This window comes from Lissotriton vulgaris, chromosome 2_1 (assembly GCF_964263255.1).
Source record: "Lissotriton vulgaris chromosome 2_1, aLisVul1.2, whole genome shotgun sequence".
NCBI lineage: Eukaryota > Metazoa > Chordata > Amphibia > Caudata > Salamandridae > Lissotriton > Lissotriton vulgaris.
The window spans coordinates 1,416,325,755-1,416,340,610 of NC_141687.1; the positions used below are offsets into that span (position 1 = coordinate 1,416,325,755).

The window sequence follows — 14,856 nt, forward strand, 5'->3', positions numbered from 1 at the left end:
TTAAAATCAATAAAAACGTTTCACCGGCGATTCCCTAGTTACATTCTCTGGCAGAACTTTTGTATTCACTTTGTATAAGGCCGAATCCCGATCTAGAAAAACATAATATTGTCTCCATTCAATTACTCGTATAGCGATCTCTCTTAATTTACCCACATAGCGCTCCTGTTTGCTGCTCAGAGGTCGCTGGGGTAACAGAAGTAGAACCCCAGTAAGTACAAGTAAACACAATCCTAAGGGCCCTCTTTACTTTCTGTTTCTGATGCTACTCCCTGCCCCCAAAGGCGAGGAGTAGCAAAAACACTTCAAAAAGAGTAAAAGGGGCAAGCCAGGGGATAACATAAGCCTCTCCTTCTTCATGTCCATATCAAACAACGCCATAGTTATTGGCAAATGAAAAAACTCTCCTCCTATGGAAACTACAAAGTTGGCTATCTGTGTGTGTGTATGTGTGCGTGTGTGCGCATGTGTGAATGTGATATACACACACACACACACGTATTTATACAGTCAAAATGAATTCAACATGTATTTTACTTATATTATTGCGAGCTAAGTTTGCTTCAAGACATCAATGCATTTATGCATGCAGTATTTCTTCCATGTTTACTACGCAGCAGGCACCTAGCACTTTAAAACGGGTGGCCAGCCCCCATGACTGCGTCATGTGATCAAGGCTTTTGGTAGTTGAAACGCGTCATGGCAGACTGGTGTTGGGCAGAATAAACGTTTGAACACCTAAGAAACGGGTCTCGTCTCTTCCTTATTGTTTGGCTGGGCATGCTGAATTAACAGGACGACACATACCGCATATATATATATATATATATATATATATATATATATATATATATATATATATATCCTGAAACTCTGTGCAATCGTCGAAGCAGCCTGCTGATATCGCCTGCCCCAATTGACACAGACACGGACCTGGACTCCAGTGCAATTTTATTTATTGATTAAATGCGTGCTAGTCGCCATAACGTTTCGGCTCGAAAAGAGCCTTGTTCACATGACAACGTGAAAAGTAAATATATATATATATATATATATATAAAGAAATGAAATGAAATGAGAGAGAGATATATAACACATGATACAATCACCCAAAGGTGTCAAGGCGCTAGCTCTTCAGGTGAAAATATGCCATAAGATCTTAGTTCAGAGTCAAAGGTTGAAGAGCCAAGTCTTTAACGCTTTCCTGAAAGCCACTTGATAGAGGGGCCTTTTTATCGACCCTGGTAGCCTGAAGGCCCTACATGGCCCTGCGTGATAGAAATCTGAAAACATGCTAAAATAACTAGCTTTCCTCATTAGTAAATAAAGGCCCCAGGGCTCACTATGCTTAAGGCTTAAAAACACACGTTTCTGTGCATTGAACTGAACAAGGTAAAATTAGGCCTTCAAAGATTAGTTAGTTTCATTGCCAGCTTCAAGACGAACACACACACACACAGACGGGTGCCCGTTGGTACAGCTTCCTGAAACCCTTGCTAACGTTATATTTTGAAACATAGCTTGCACAAGTATAAGCAGCAATTTCTAGCAATAAACAGCATCTATCATGGGAGTTCACACTTTCAGATATGTAGAAATGTACGTGACAGAAAAATGTCCTTTTTTAGCAATGTACAACATGTAACCATTTTTTTAGAAATAAGTGACGAAAATGTCCTCTTTCTAAGGTACAAGATGTCCTGAAAATGTTCTCTTTCTAAGGTACAAGATGTCCTGAAAATGTTCTCTTTCTAAGGTACAAGATGTCCTGAAAATGTTCTCTTTCAAAGGTACAAGATGTTCCGTATATTTTTAGAACAGAACATAATGTACTGAAAAGATTTCCTTCCGGTGTAAACCACCTGCACTGAAAGGGCGTAGGTCAGCGTCATCATAGAACCCTAGTTCCTCAATTTTGGGTATATCAGGCCCAAACGTCAAATCTGAAACCAGAGCTCTGCTGATGTGACCCTTTCATGCAAGCTCTCCGGCTAGCCGATTGTCTGACTTGGGACTTCAAATCCGCTCTCTCAGGTGGTAGACTTCCTAAGCCAGATAATACTTTTGTCTTTTTAAATCTCTGTCCTTGCTCTGTATTTTCCATTCACACCCAATTCCTTGCATTTTTTAGGTTCCCTTAAACTACTAGGCTCTGCTGGGATAGTCTTCATGGTTAAGGTGCTTCAAGGCACTAGACTTTATAGAGTGTTCTGCTTTCCCTAACTAATTTCTATTGTGCCTTTTAAAAGATCTCAGTCCTTTTCGCACCTTGGATCTCTTTGGAATGTTAAAACTTGCATGGGTAATTCTCTTCAGAAAAGCACCTTTGTAGGCGCTATGGTTTCTTTGAATGTATTCTGAATGTGAACTTGCGTTTTGTTTTAACCCTGACAGATTAAAGTCAGACTTTCAAACATTTCATTGCTCAGGCTGATCAATTAATACATGCATTTTCTGATGTACTTAAGACTTAACAAATAAAATGCCACTTTAAATGTGATCTTTGTCATCTCATATCATTGCTCCTTGTTCCTCAGTGAAGTGTGCGTCGGTGACCTGTGACCACGGCTCATGACCACAGCAGGGTGGTTTGTGGGTTGTGACTCGTGACCACACCCCAGAGGGCTTCCTTTCTCCCCTCAACAGCTGGCGCCCAACGTAAAATCGTACTACGTACTGTTTGCAGCGGATCCGGTGCACATCCACGACAGGTCCCTGAGGGGTCCGGGCTCCGCTCCTTTGCGGCAGAGACCACGGGTAAGACAAGGTTTTTTTTCCCTTGAATTTCCTGGGTCTCTGCTGCCTGAGGGTGCGACTGACTCTTTTTGGACTGTCTCTGGCTGCCACCTGTCCCCTGCAGCACTATCTCTAGTCACGATTTGAACCCTCTCTCTCTCTGTCTTTGTGAGGTCACGATTTGTCACTTTCTTGTCAGAGGCCAGTATAGGCTTTTCTGCTGCATATTGGTTCATAACAGTTGTGCCTTCGAGGTTGGGGGTTTTCCTGTTTTGCACTCTTGTTTGCCCTGCCGGTTCCGGTCCGGAGGGAATGATTATAGCATCAATGGTTCTAGGTTTTTGATCCCCCGACAGTTAAGGTCTGTGCGCAGGGTGTCCCCCGGAGCCTCTGTGTCCGGGGTCGGAGTTTGAGTCTCCCCTTCTACAGTTCAAATCTGTGGGCAGGTTTATGATCCCTCTCCAGTTCAAGTCTGTGTGCAGGGTGTCCCCCGGAGCCTTTGTGTCCGGGGTCGGAGTAAGAGTCTCCCCTAGTTCTCCATTTTTGCATTATGGTTTGACGTGCAATCGCATTTTGTTCTGTGCCATGTTCTAGGTTGATAACACATTACTACTTTGCATATTGTATTTTTTTTATTTACTTTTTTCTCTCCAAACTGTTTATTGCCTATTTACATAGCATATTGTGCTCTTCCTCTGTTCCGGTCTGTTCGGTCCTCATCTTCGCACTTCCTTGTTGCCCATTCTTCTCTCCGCGCCCTTCCTCTGCCACTTGTGCCCCTACGTTCTCTTCCATGAGGGCTGCCTTCACGCCCTTCCATTGTTTACTTTCTTCTCCTCACGATTTATTTTAGCAAGGTTTGGGTGTCCATATCTTTTGTTCAGTTCCACTTTTAGTCTGCTTTACTGACTGGCTTTGTCAGTTGCTGCCGTGATCTCTCGTTCCGCGAAGGTACAGAAAGAGGAAGTAACTTGTGGTATTTTCAGATTCCCCCCTCCTTTCTCGCCCATTCTTGCACACTGTGGTGCTCCACCGTGTTTAGTGAGATTTAATATCTAGGTCCTTTGTACTGTACTTTCAGTTTTTATGACGCATCTTTTTATATCTTTTTGATTTGTCTTTGAATATGTTGTCATGGTTGATATTTGTTTTTTGCCTTGCTGTTTGATTTGTCTTTGAAAGTATTGTCATGGTGGATATTTGTTTTTGTTCCATGTAAACTGTCCATTGCTTTGCTCTGTGTAGTAGTTGTGCTTTGATGGTGCTTCTCTGTGCGTCCAGTGACATAGCGTCTCAGTCCTAGTTGCACCATCTCCCACAGCCGCCAGGTGCCCTACCTGGCCTTCCCTTTCCCATTGCTGTCTGGGTTGTATCTCCCTTTCCTTATTGCAGCCCTGCTAGGTAGGTGGCTAGCCGTCTAAAGATACGCACTGACGTTGCTTCTCCTTGCCTCTGGAATAACGAGGGTCTTTGTCTATCATTAGCCATAGCGACTGATAGCCAAAAAGGGGGGACGTGTATCCAAGTATTCCCCCTAGCCCCTTGACGTCCTCATCACATCCTCTATATCCGCGATGTCCAACACCACCCCACGTACTATAAATTGCTCTATCCATCTGGTACATGACGTCCCTATATCAGTCCATAACACCACTTTTAACACGTTAACAGAGCTTGATAACAAGAGCCGAGAGAGACTAGCCACTGCTTGGGAACTTCTGGGGTTCATCTTCACTCCCAACACCCAGGTTCACATCTCTACCATTTCCATGACTGACGTATGTGCAACCACACATACATTATTCTGCAACTCTGACAACTCGTCTAGTTCTGACGCCCTATCCACGTCCCACTCCGCTCATTCGATCCATTCCGGTCTCCCAGACGGCTCAAACTCCATTGTCATCACTGATGGGGAAGACTCAGATTCATCATATCCTACGCAGTCTGTTGTAAGTCCACCCATTCGTCACCACCAAGACAAAAATCCCCATGCAGATGCGTCAGGCAGTGTTTGAGAAATGAACACTAGATCGATTCCCCAACTTTCCCAACATCTAGGGTAAAGATACAAGCAGGGCACACCCAAGCAAGCAAATAACATTTCTCCTCACAGGCTCACAGTGAACAACACAGATACTAGTGTCCCTATGAATAAGATACTGAGTTCTACTATATATAAGAATACCTACTGACTTTGACATATATTTTATCTTAAAATTGAAAATTGGGAAAGACTGCTAGTTCTATCAAGCTTTTGAACAAAATACCCATGTCAGTCTAAGATTGCCTATGCCAGTTGTGGCAGCCAGCTCCACTACCCTGGTTGCGCCGCTGCACAGGATCAAGAATTATAAGACGGTATATACCCCTGTGTCATTAAGGGTATAGAAGAGGGACCTATACAAGATCTCAATTACAGCAACTAAGAAGGAAGAGTATAGGCAGAGAGTGTCACACCATAGACCCCCATTAAAAGATTATCCTGCATTTATACATTTAACTGGGGGGGGGGCGTTTAACATGGAATGCTTCTAGGTGGGCAATAAATAGCAGCTAAAGCTTCAATGACCCTAGCACCAAGGAAATAATATGAGGAATAAGACTCCCAATGCTGCATGATTTATTACTCCAAAATAAGCTTTACAAATATTGGCAAATTCAAAAATTGTTTCTTCAAAAATAACATTACGCGTTTAGAATATACCAATCTTTTATATCAAATATGTGCGTTTCAATTTTGATATACATACATTAATTCAACAAAGCACTAAATAGGTTTTAATTTCGTAAATTGAACTGCATACTGGAGAGCTACCAGTAGCTCAAGAGCTACTGGTTGGAGAAGCTTGTTGCAATCACAAAGCAGTGGTGGTTGACATGAGCATGGAGTGTGTTTTTCATTGTAGGTTACATTTTTAAGTAGTTCCATTGATTTAAGATATTATTCTTTGCATTTTGAATGAGTCTGATTTGCACTCTAGAAATGTGCATGTAAATGCCAAGACTTTGCCAGATGCCCAGTGTAATGTTGAAAACAGTTCTTCTACCATATAAATGAGGTATTTTCTCTATAACGTGCACATCTATTTATGTCATAAATTTGCAAGGCACCCCCTCAAATAAAAGCCGCCTTGGTTTAGTGCCACAGGACCATGACAGTTCACCCTTTCATTGCATTTGTATGTGCTTTAAAATTGTAAATTCGTGCACGGTTAAAATTTCCGCATTTAGGGATTTCTGACTGATTGCTATTGAACTTTTAAATAGTCATTCTAAACTAATAGGTTGTCATGATAGCAGCACCTGTCAGTCAAATGACGGCAGTCAACATACCGCCTGCGCTGCTACAACAGCTCACCATGCAATACATCCAGGCCCCATTACAGCCTGCCATAATATACTTAGAGACCCAGCCACAACAATATGCACAATACGTTCAGGCCCAACGACAGCCAGCTGATCAGTACATACAGCCACAGCCCCCAGTACCATACATAGCAGCACAGCATGCCTACAGAAATGACCAACAAAATTATTATATAAATAACAGAAAGAATGCCACCAGAAAATCAGGTATACAGGGAAGAGTAAATGGAATGGTACAACTGAGGCTCCAATCACAGCCAACACAGCACACTTGTTATTATTGCCACAGAATAGGTCACATGCAAAGACAGTGCCGCAATAGGCTTCGAGACCAAAGCCAGCAACTTATGAGTCCAGCCCAACAAGGACTAAGCCCCTATGGCCCCTATGAATGTGGCCCAAGTCCAACAATAGTTCCTGTGAATGCACGTTCCCATGCAACAGCAACAATAGACACCTATACACAAAATGATGCCCCAAAAAGGAAAAAATGCTGCAGCACCCAGGTACTAAGTACAAAATAATTTATTCTTACCAGCATCCGAATTCAGTCCCAGTTTAAGTAGGCAAGCAATGGTCTGAATGCAGGAACAGATCGGGGAGGGTGTTACAACAGGGCACTGACAGTTGATGTTCGCCATTACAAAATAGGGTTTGTGAAATTTTGGCTTGCGTTCAAGTTGAATGATGCCACTGGCCTTAGAGCCACGTAGATGTCGGAGCAGATAATAATGAAATAAAAGAATCTCCCACAATTTCTTATGCACAGAAATACTGAGAGAATAGGGGGATAACATTATGGAATGGAATATACGGCGTTTACTCAGCATGCGCGACATACAGAGAACATGAGCCTGTGTTTAATGTGATGTTAAATATTCTGGTCAGCATAGCCTACAAATTAAAAAAGCACATGTTTTTAGATGTTACAAGGTGACAAAAGAGTTAACAGGCTTTCTCTGCCGTTGGAAGTAACCAGCCACAGATTCTGGGCGTTGAGCCAGGCAGGAAATACATTTCCTGTGGTCTGCAACGAGAATTTTTTGCAGTTGGAACATCGATGATCGCAGGATCACACAAAATGAGAAATATGCACATGTGTATATATATATAAATATGTGTATATATGTGTGCATAACAGAAGTAATATATAGGTATATTAATAATTTTATTTCTAGGTTCTTCAAAATTGCAGGAAATATTGTGTATTGATACTGTACGGCGACTGTGCTAAAATGCTTTTAAGCAGTACAGGAGCCAGGGACTAAAATACTGATTGTGCATTGACAAAGACAAAAGGCTAACAAAATATTTGAGGCCTACTGGACGTGGCAAGGCTTGTTTATTTTTATGTTGCAAAGAAATGGTACATTCCTGATTCAGGTAGTTTAGTGAAATGTTTTAGCATTTCGGTTTATGAGCCTGGGGCAGATTATGAACAGGGGTCACTGTGACAGAGATTTTCAAACATGTTTGACGTTGAGACAAGCTATAGCCCAACATATTTTAAAGTTCCTTTTTTTAGATAATGGATTTTTCTTTAAAGTATCAGATTCTTTCCTTCATTTGGAGTTCCCTCCATACCCCAGCTAGCCAACACACAACATACAGCAGTGAATAGCACTACTATTGCCAGGCCGGTTGAAGTACAGTTGCAGACTTCAGATGGTTGTACATATTTTTTACCTGCTTTAAAAGTTTAAATACCCTGGAATTATGACAGTATCATGTTTTAGGTGTTTAGTGTATTTTATTTTTTTTAAGTAATGAATGTTCCAAGGTTTCACAAAATTATTATTTATGCATCAACACAAGTGAAAACTCTTCTGAAATAATGAAAAATATTAAAAATAACAAAAGTTTGTATACACTAACATGCACTTCGAAGTTTCTTTCAAAGTCAGGTCCAGGAAGTGGGGCCACATCAGTTCTGGGCTTCGACATATGAATAATGGAACACAGATCTTGGCTCAAAGATTTTTGGAAATAATAGACTATTAACCAGCAGCTGTCCCCATTGCCAAGAGGAACGAAATAACAGAACAGACTTCAAGGTCAACTCTGCAAATCAGAGAAGACTAACTTGTTTCCATTTGACTGTCCAAGAGGAAGAAGGCGGTGACAGCTTGGTCGTTTATGGATTCAGACGTAACCACAACACCTGCCGCACAGAAGTGTCTTATCTAAAGTTATGTATTTTGTATTATAATATTTTGCAGTACTGGCAGAAGTGGAATTAGATAAATTGAATTGGTTTTGTTTAAATTGTGTTAATAGGAAGACTTGTATTGCTCATATCTTTGAAGTTGCCAATAGCAACAAAGTCACTTCCAATATATCTGTTAGCACATGGAGTAAATAGCCCTTGCAAGCATGCAGAAAGGTGCAACACCCCCTCTACCAGCACAGTTAGCACCCCAGAATAATTGTATTTGCAACATGTGTCCTCATCGACCTCCCCTGACGGAAGTAATAATGCAATAATAAGAAATAGTGCCCAAGCAGCTAGACAGCATCCTGCTCACGATTCTCTGCAGAGTATGAGATACAGTTAGATGACAACAATAGGTAGACAGAAGACTAAGGCACTGTTACATGACTCATACACTCCCCATGCAGGGAGAACAGATAGCTTTTCTCACCTAGGAAGATACGACCACAGACTATAGAACACCTCCTGCAGGATACACAAACTAATGTCAGATTATTGAGGCCACTGTCTCTAAAGTGTTTATACATAGAACAGGAAGGGACAACTCCTCCACCTCACTGATGCATGAGGTCATCACTGACACATTCAGAATGGAAGTGAAGACAACAAGGCTATTTCAGATGACTGTTCATGGTATGGCCCATAGTGTAGTTTTTTTGAAGAATCAATAGGTTTATGATAGCAGGGTATCTGTTAGACTATCATTGCTCCATCCGCCACACTCTCCATTACCCATGACAGATTAGAACGGCGTTGTTGTTATTCGCAAAAAGTTACGCCCATGGCAAAATTCAGTGCCCGAGGTCAGTTAAGGTATAAAGAAGCGCTCTTAGGGCAACATAGGGGAGACTAGGATTATAAAAAAAGATAGACAGGTTGTCCACTTAGGGTGTATAAAATAAAAATGTCCAAAAGCATGAACTGATTTCAAACTAAAAGACACCTCTTCTCTCTTTTCTAGAATGGCATGTTACCTGTGGGGCGACACTCAAATTGAAAACAGCAGTTTTTTCAGACAATAAATATGGCATCTCTGACCGAATTGACTTTTTCTGGGCCTGCAGAGAATGGCTCTATCTCCAACAGCCCTAACGAAGAAGCAGCCTGAGCTCAAGAGAACATTGCACCAAGTCTCCATGATGGTTCCACCAGCAAATATCTCCAACATCGATGCCCATCTCTGGCTCTGTTATCTGGCTCCACGGACAAGAGCAGTGTGCTCAGTTCTAAGGGTGGACAGTGTTCAAAGACCCACCAAAGGAGTTTGCCGGTTGAACAGAGACGAGCTCTTTTTCCTACAGCATCATTGTGAGGCTCCACACCAAGGCAGAAGGACTCTGGCTTCGAAATACCAAGGGGAGAGTATGCCTTTGGATAAGGAGTGAGCTGTACATTACTAACAACGAAGAACATGGCTCAACTGACCAATGCCATCAACAACTTGAACAAGATAGAAAAGAAATGGATTGCTGGAGGAGATGCCATAGTAGAGAGCCACAGATTTGTTGAACTTTGACTGGATACCTTTGTGGCAGTTCTAAAAAGTTTTTATTTTTTGCTGTTTCTTTTTGTGTTGCATCCCGCAGATGAGTGCCATTGTAGGAAAAGAAAGTTAGCCGCAAGATAGTGGGGACAAACTACACTAGCATAGGTATTTACAGGTAGCTGAGTATGAGGACAAAGATCGTGTTCATTGGGATGGGACTGGAATACGAATGGAGATGAGCGAGTTAGCAGTACCTAGCACCCACTATGGAATACAAACAGCTCCTCCACTTCTCCCAGGTAGACTGTCTGAGTAAGAGTCCAACAGAAGCCCAATATGAACGCCTGCTTAATGAGCAAGATGCAGAGTATGCGAAAATACTCATTAGGCCAAATGAAGACAAAGCCAAGGAAATAGATCAACAACAAGGTAGCTTTAAGTGTTATGTTAATGACATGCCCTGGATACCGCCACTGGCTGAAGGGTCACAGAGATACTCAGTTAAAAGAGTGTTCATAGAATGAACAAGAGCAGGGAGATGATAGAGGGGCCTTTTTATCGACCCTGGTAGCCTGAAGGCCCTACATGGCCCTGCGTGATAGAAATCTGAAAACATGCTAAAATAACTAGCTTTCCTCATTAGTAAATAAAGGCCCCAGGGCTCACTATGCTTAAGGCTTAAAAACACACGTTTCTGTGCATTGAACTGAACAAGGTAAAATTAGGCCTTCAAAGATTAGTTAGTTTCATTGCCAGCTTCAAGACGAACACACACACACACAGACGGGTGCCCGTTGGTACAGCTTCCTGAAACCCTTGCTAACGTTATATTTTGAAACATAGCTTGCACAAGTATAAGCAGCAATTTCTAGCAATAAACAGCATCTATCATGGGAGTTCACACTTTCAGATATGTAGAAATGTACGTGACAGAAAAATGTCCTTTTTTAGCAATGTACAACATGTAACCATTTTTTTAGAAATAAGTGACGAAAATGTCCTCTTTCTAAGGTACAAGATGTCCTGAAAATGTTCTCTTTCTAAGGTACAAGATGTCCTGAAAATGTTCTCTTTCTAAGGTACAAGATGTCCTGAAAATGTTCTCTTTCAAAGGTACAAGATGTTCCGTATATTTTTAGAACAGAACATAATGTACTGAAAAGATTTCCTTCCGGTGTAAACCACCTGCACTGAAAGGGCGTAGGTCAGCGTCATCATAGAACCCTAGTTCCTCAATTTTGGGTATATCAGGCCCAAACGTCAAATCTGAAACCAGAGCTCTGCTGATGTGACCCTTTCATGCAAGCTCTCCGGCTAGCCGATTGTCTGACTTGGGACTTCAAATCCTCTCTCTCAGGTGGTAGACTTCCTAAGCCAGATAATACTTTTGTCTTTTTAAATCTCTGTCCTTGCTCTGTATTTTCCATTCACACCCAATTCCTTGCATTTTTTAGGTTCCCTTAAACTACTAGGCCCTGCTGGGATAGTCTTCATGGTTAAGGTGCTTCAAGGCACTAGACTTTATAGAGTGTTCTGCTTTCCCTAACTAATTTCTATTGTGCCTTTTAAAAGATCTCAGTCCTTTTCGCACCTTGGATCTCTTTGGAATGTTAAAACTTGCATGGGTAATTCTCTTCAGAAAAGCACCTTTGTAGGCGCTATGGTTTCTTTGAATGTATTCTGAATGTGAACTTGCGTTTTGTTTTAACCCTGACAGATTAAAGTCAGACTTTCAAACATTTCATTGCTCAGGCTGATCAATTAATAAATGCATTTTCTGATGTACTTAAGACTTAACAAATAAAATGCCACTTTAAATGTGATCTTTGTCATCTCATATCATTGCTCCTTGTTCCTCAGTGAAGTGTGCGTCGGTGACCTGTGACCACGGCTCATGACCACAGCAGGGTGGTTTGTGGGTTGTGACTCGTGACCACACCCCAGAGGGCTTCCTTTCTCCCCTCAACACACTAAGTGTGTTTCGTCTTTTAACCTCTGGGTAAGAGAGTTCCAGTGATTGGTCGTACTGACCAAAAAGCTTCTACCACCCCAGGAGCTTATCCTGAACCTGGGAATCACCAGATTGTGAGAATGAGCTGAGCGTAGATGGCGGGTAGGAGAGTACAGTTGAAAGCTCTGCTTGAAAAAGACGTCTCTTTACGGGTAGCCAATGTAGCTCTTTTAGCGCAGCTTGTGCTTTGTCCAGCTAAATGCGCGCTGCGGCATTTTGTACAATCTGTAATTTGGTTAGACATTTAGGCCTAGATGTAGGTAATAGCAATTTACCGAATGGTAAATACCGAATTTTACAGATTCGGTATTCACTATTCGGTAATTGCTATGTAGGTAAAATATTCGGTAAAAATACCGAATCTGTAAGATTCAGTAATTATCGATTCTGTAATTACAGAATCGGTATTTGCCATTGATTCCTATGGGCCTTGAAGCCCATAGGAATCAATGGCAAATACCGATTCTTTAATTACAGAATCGGTAAAATTACCGATTTTGCAAGGGGGACAGGGTAGCACCCCTGTTTCTGGCTTGTGTGCCATGTGACACACAGACATGCCCTAAGGGCATGTCTGTGTGTCACATGGCACAGGTGTACATGCACAGATGTGCATGTACACTGGAATTCGTTATTTACCATGGAATAGTATTCCATGGTAAATAACGATTCGGTAAGGGCTTGTGGCACTGATTACAGTGCCACCTACATCTTGATTTACAGAATCGGTATATTTTACAGAATCGGTATATTTACCGATTCGGTATTTTACCGATTCTGTATATTTACCGAATCGGTAAATATACAGATTCAGTAAATAAAATGCCCCCTACATCTCAAAAGCCAAATACCGGTCGGAAACGGCCAAAATCGGCCGTTTCCGACCGGTATTAAGGCTCCTACATCTAGCCCCTAGTGCACAGGTTGATAAAAAGACCGTTGCAGTCATCGACTCTGGACAAAACCAGCGCAGAGATCACCAGCTTACGTAAATTGACAGGAATGAATAGAAGGATCTTTCTAAGTAATTTTAGTGTATAGAAGGATACAGAGGTGACCTGGTTCACGTGGCCTTCGAATGAGAGCTTGGAGTCAAAAGTGACTCCTAAGTTTTTTACCTTATTTGTTGGAATGGGCAATGCACCCAGCTCTGATGGCCAGAAAGCTGGGTACCAGAAGTTAGTGTTGCTGCCGAAGAGAAGTACTTCAGTTTTACTGGAATTTAATTTCAAACAGTTGGTGTAATATGTATGTGTGTGTGGTTATTTAAATATCACTCAGCGCAGCGAGAAAGCTGAAGGGAAAGAAAGTAGTGTAGTAGCAAACAAGAGCCACAGAACGAAGTTAGAGGTTATGGGGCACCGCTTGACCTCTACATGCTAAGAAGAAGAAATTGTGTCTGGCGTAAAAGCCTTATCGGCGACACCGTGCTGGGTTTGAAGGGGTAAATGTTGACTGGGAAGAACCTTGGAGTGACAGAGAGCCAATCCAAATAAAGCAAATGAGTGGATGAGGTTGTAGATGCCATTGGAGAGGGGGTCTTGCTCTGTTGATACCACAGTCCGGAGAAGAGCAGAAGACCAGCTAGAAACTAAAGTAGGAAGGGAAGGACCACTCTGGATTACCTGGGCATAGGCAGAGACTGTTAAAGAGCTACACAGAAAATAACAAGGTATGTCTGTAAACTGAACCTGCATTTAATCTCATGGCTTGATTATAAATTGCAAAGTAGAGGAGAGCAAAAGTAGGCTGATCAGAACCAGACAACCAGAGCTCAAGGGAGAGCCTGAGCTAAGGTTGAGAGTCAGACAGAGACCAAGAGGAGTCTGCCTAGCAGCTTTTAGGAAGAAACTTTAATGGTGAGCTCAGATGACAGGCATAGATGGGACTTGTGTTGCCCGGTCATTGCTGCCAGTCGCGCCCAAAAGGCTTGGTGGTTGGCTTCCCAGACCAAAATACCAAAGGAAGGGCACTGTGATGGAATGAAACAGGCAAATAATTACCTTTAAATATATTAGCTGTTTCTCAGGCTACGTAGAGCTTAGTTGTTGTCTATGATACTAAAGTTACAAGACTGTTGTGAATGTAAAAATAAAATAGATGTGTTTGGAAATGTAAGCACCCTGATGATTCTTTTTCTGTCTACCTTTATTGCAGAAATACAGCAATGACTGGTGGATAGGAAGGTTGGTTAAAGAAGGCTGTGAGATCGGTTTCATTCCAAGTCCCCTCCGACTGGAGAATATCCGCATTCAGCAGGAGCAGAAAAGAGGACGATTCCACGGAGGGTAAGGTTAAAGTTATTTATTGTCGTACCTTTAGGGATTTCTTGTAAAAATCTGTATTCTTCAAACCACAAACATCAATGTTATGGGTGAAAGTTAACAAATATGTTTCTTGTGCACAACTTCCTGCATTTGATGGCTTCCTTCCACCTGCACATGTTAAACTTCCTATCACTCATAAATCGAGTCAATAAGGAGTGTCACAATTAAGCAACACGGGCGTTCTTAAGAGTTTAGACACATCATCAAACTTTACTCTGCCGCGTGTTTTTGAAGTAGTGCAGGAGAACCTGAAGTTATAATTCTTTGAGTGAATTTATTGAATCTTAATATTGCTTCAGACTTGAAATTGGGATGAACCAACGAGTCTCTGACCAGGACATAGAACCTTCTCTTGTCCTTATGTGATATTCTTTACTTAGACCACATGTAGTCTTGAAGATGTTTTGTTAGATGCCTATCATAGCTACAGAACTGCATCTACAAAATGGTGTCATGTGCATTATGAATGGGTTGATTTGTATATTACAAAACATGTCAAATTGGTAACCACTGTATCAATGTGCTGTTGATGCACCATCCATCATCTCAAAGTCAAGGAAGCAACTTCCAACTAGCAAAATTACGACGTCATTCAATGACATACGTTCCTTACTTTTTGGTGCAGCCATCATTAATGTGTAAGTTAAGGGTCAAATGCCTAAGACATATCTTCGAGAGTTGAATTATTTTTTAAAGGGGCGTGGCTGTGAACAAC

At 41.7% G+C, this 14,856-nt stretch overlaps 1 protein-coding gene and 1 long non-coding RNA gene across 2 annotated transcripts in view; both read left to right on the top strand.

Moving 5' to 3' along the window:
- Window positions 1–14,856, top strand: part of CACNB4 (calcium voltage-gated channel auxiliary subunit beta 4) — a 714,982-nt gene that overhangs the window by 317,308 nt on the left and 382,818 nt on the right. Inside the window, exon 4 of the mRNA XM_086957190.1 lies at window positions 13,972–14,102. Coding sequence (XP_086813316.1) covers window positions 13,972–14,102 — 131 coding nt within the window. The remainder of the gene's footprint in view (window positions 1–13,971; window positions 14,103–14,856) is intronic.
- On the top strand, window positions 2,642–11,626 carry LOC147732691 (uncharacterized). Its single transcript, XR_015308484.1, has 2 exons — window positions 2,642–2,757; window positions 7,994–11,626. It is a non-coding gene; the product is annotated as an uncharacterized LOC147732691 (long non-coding RNA).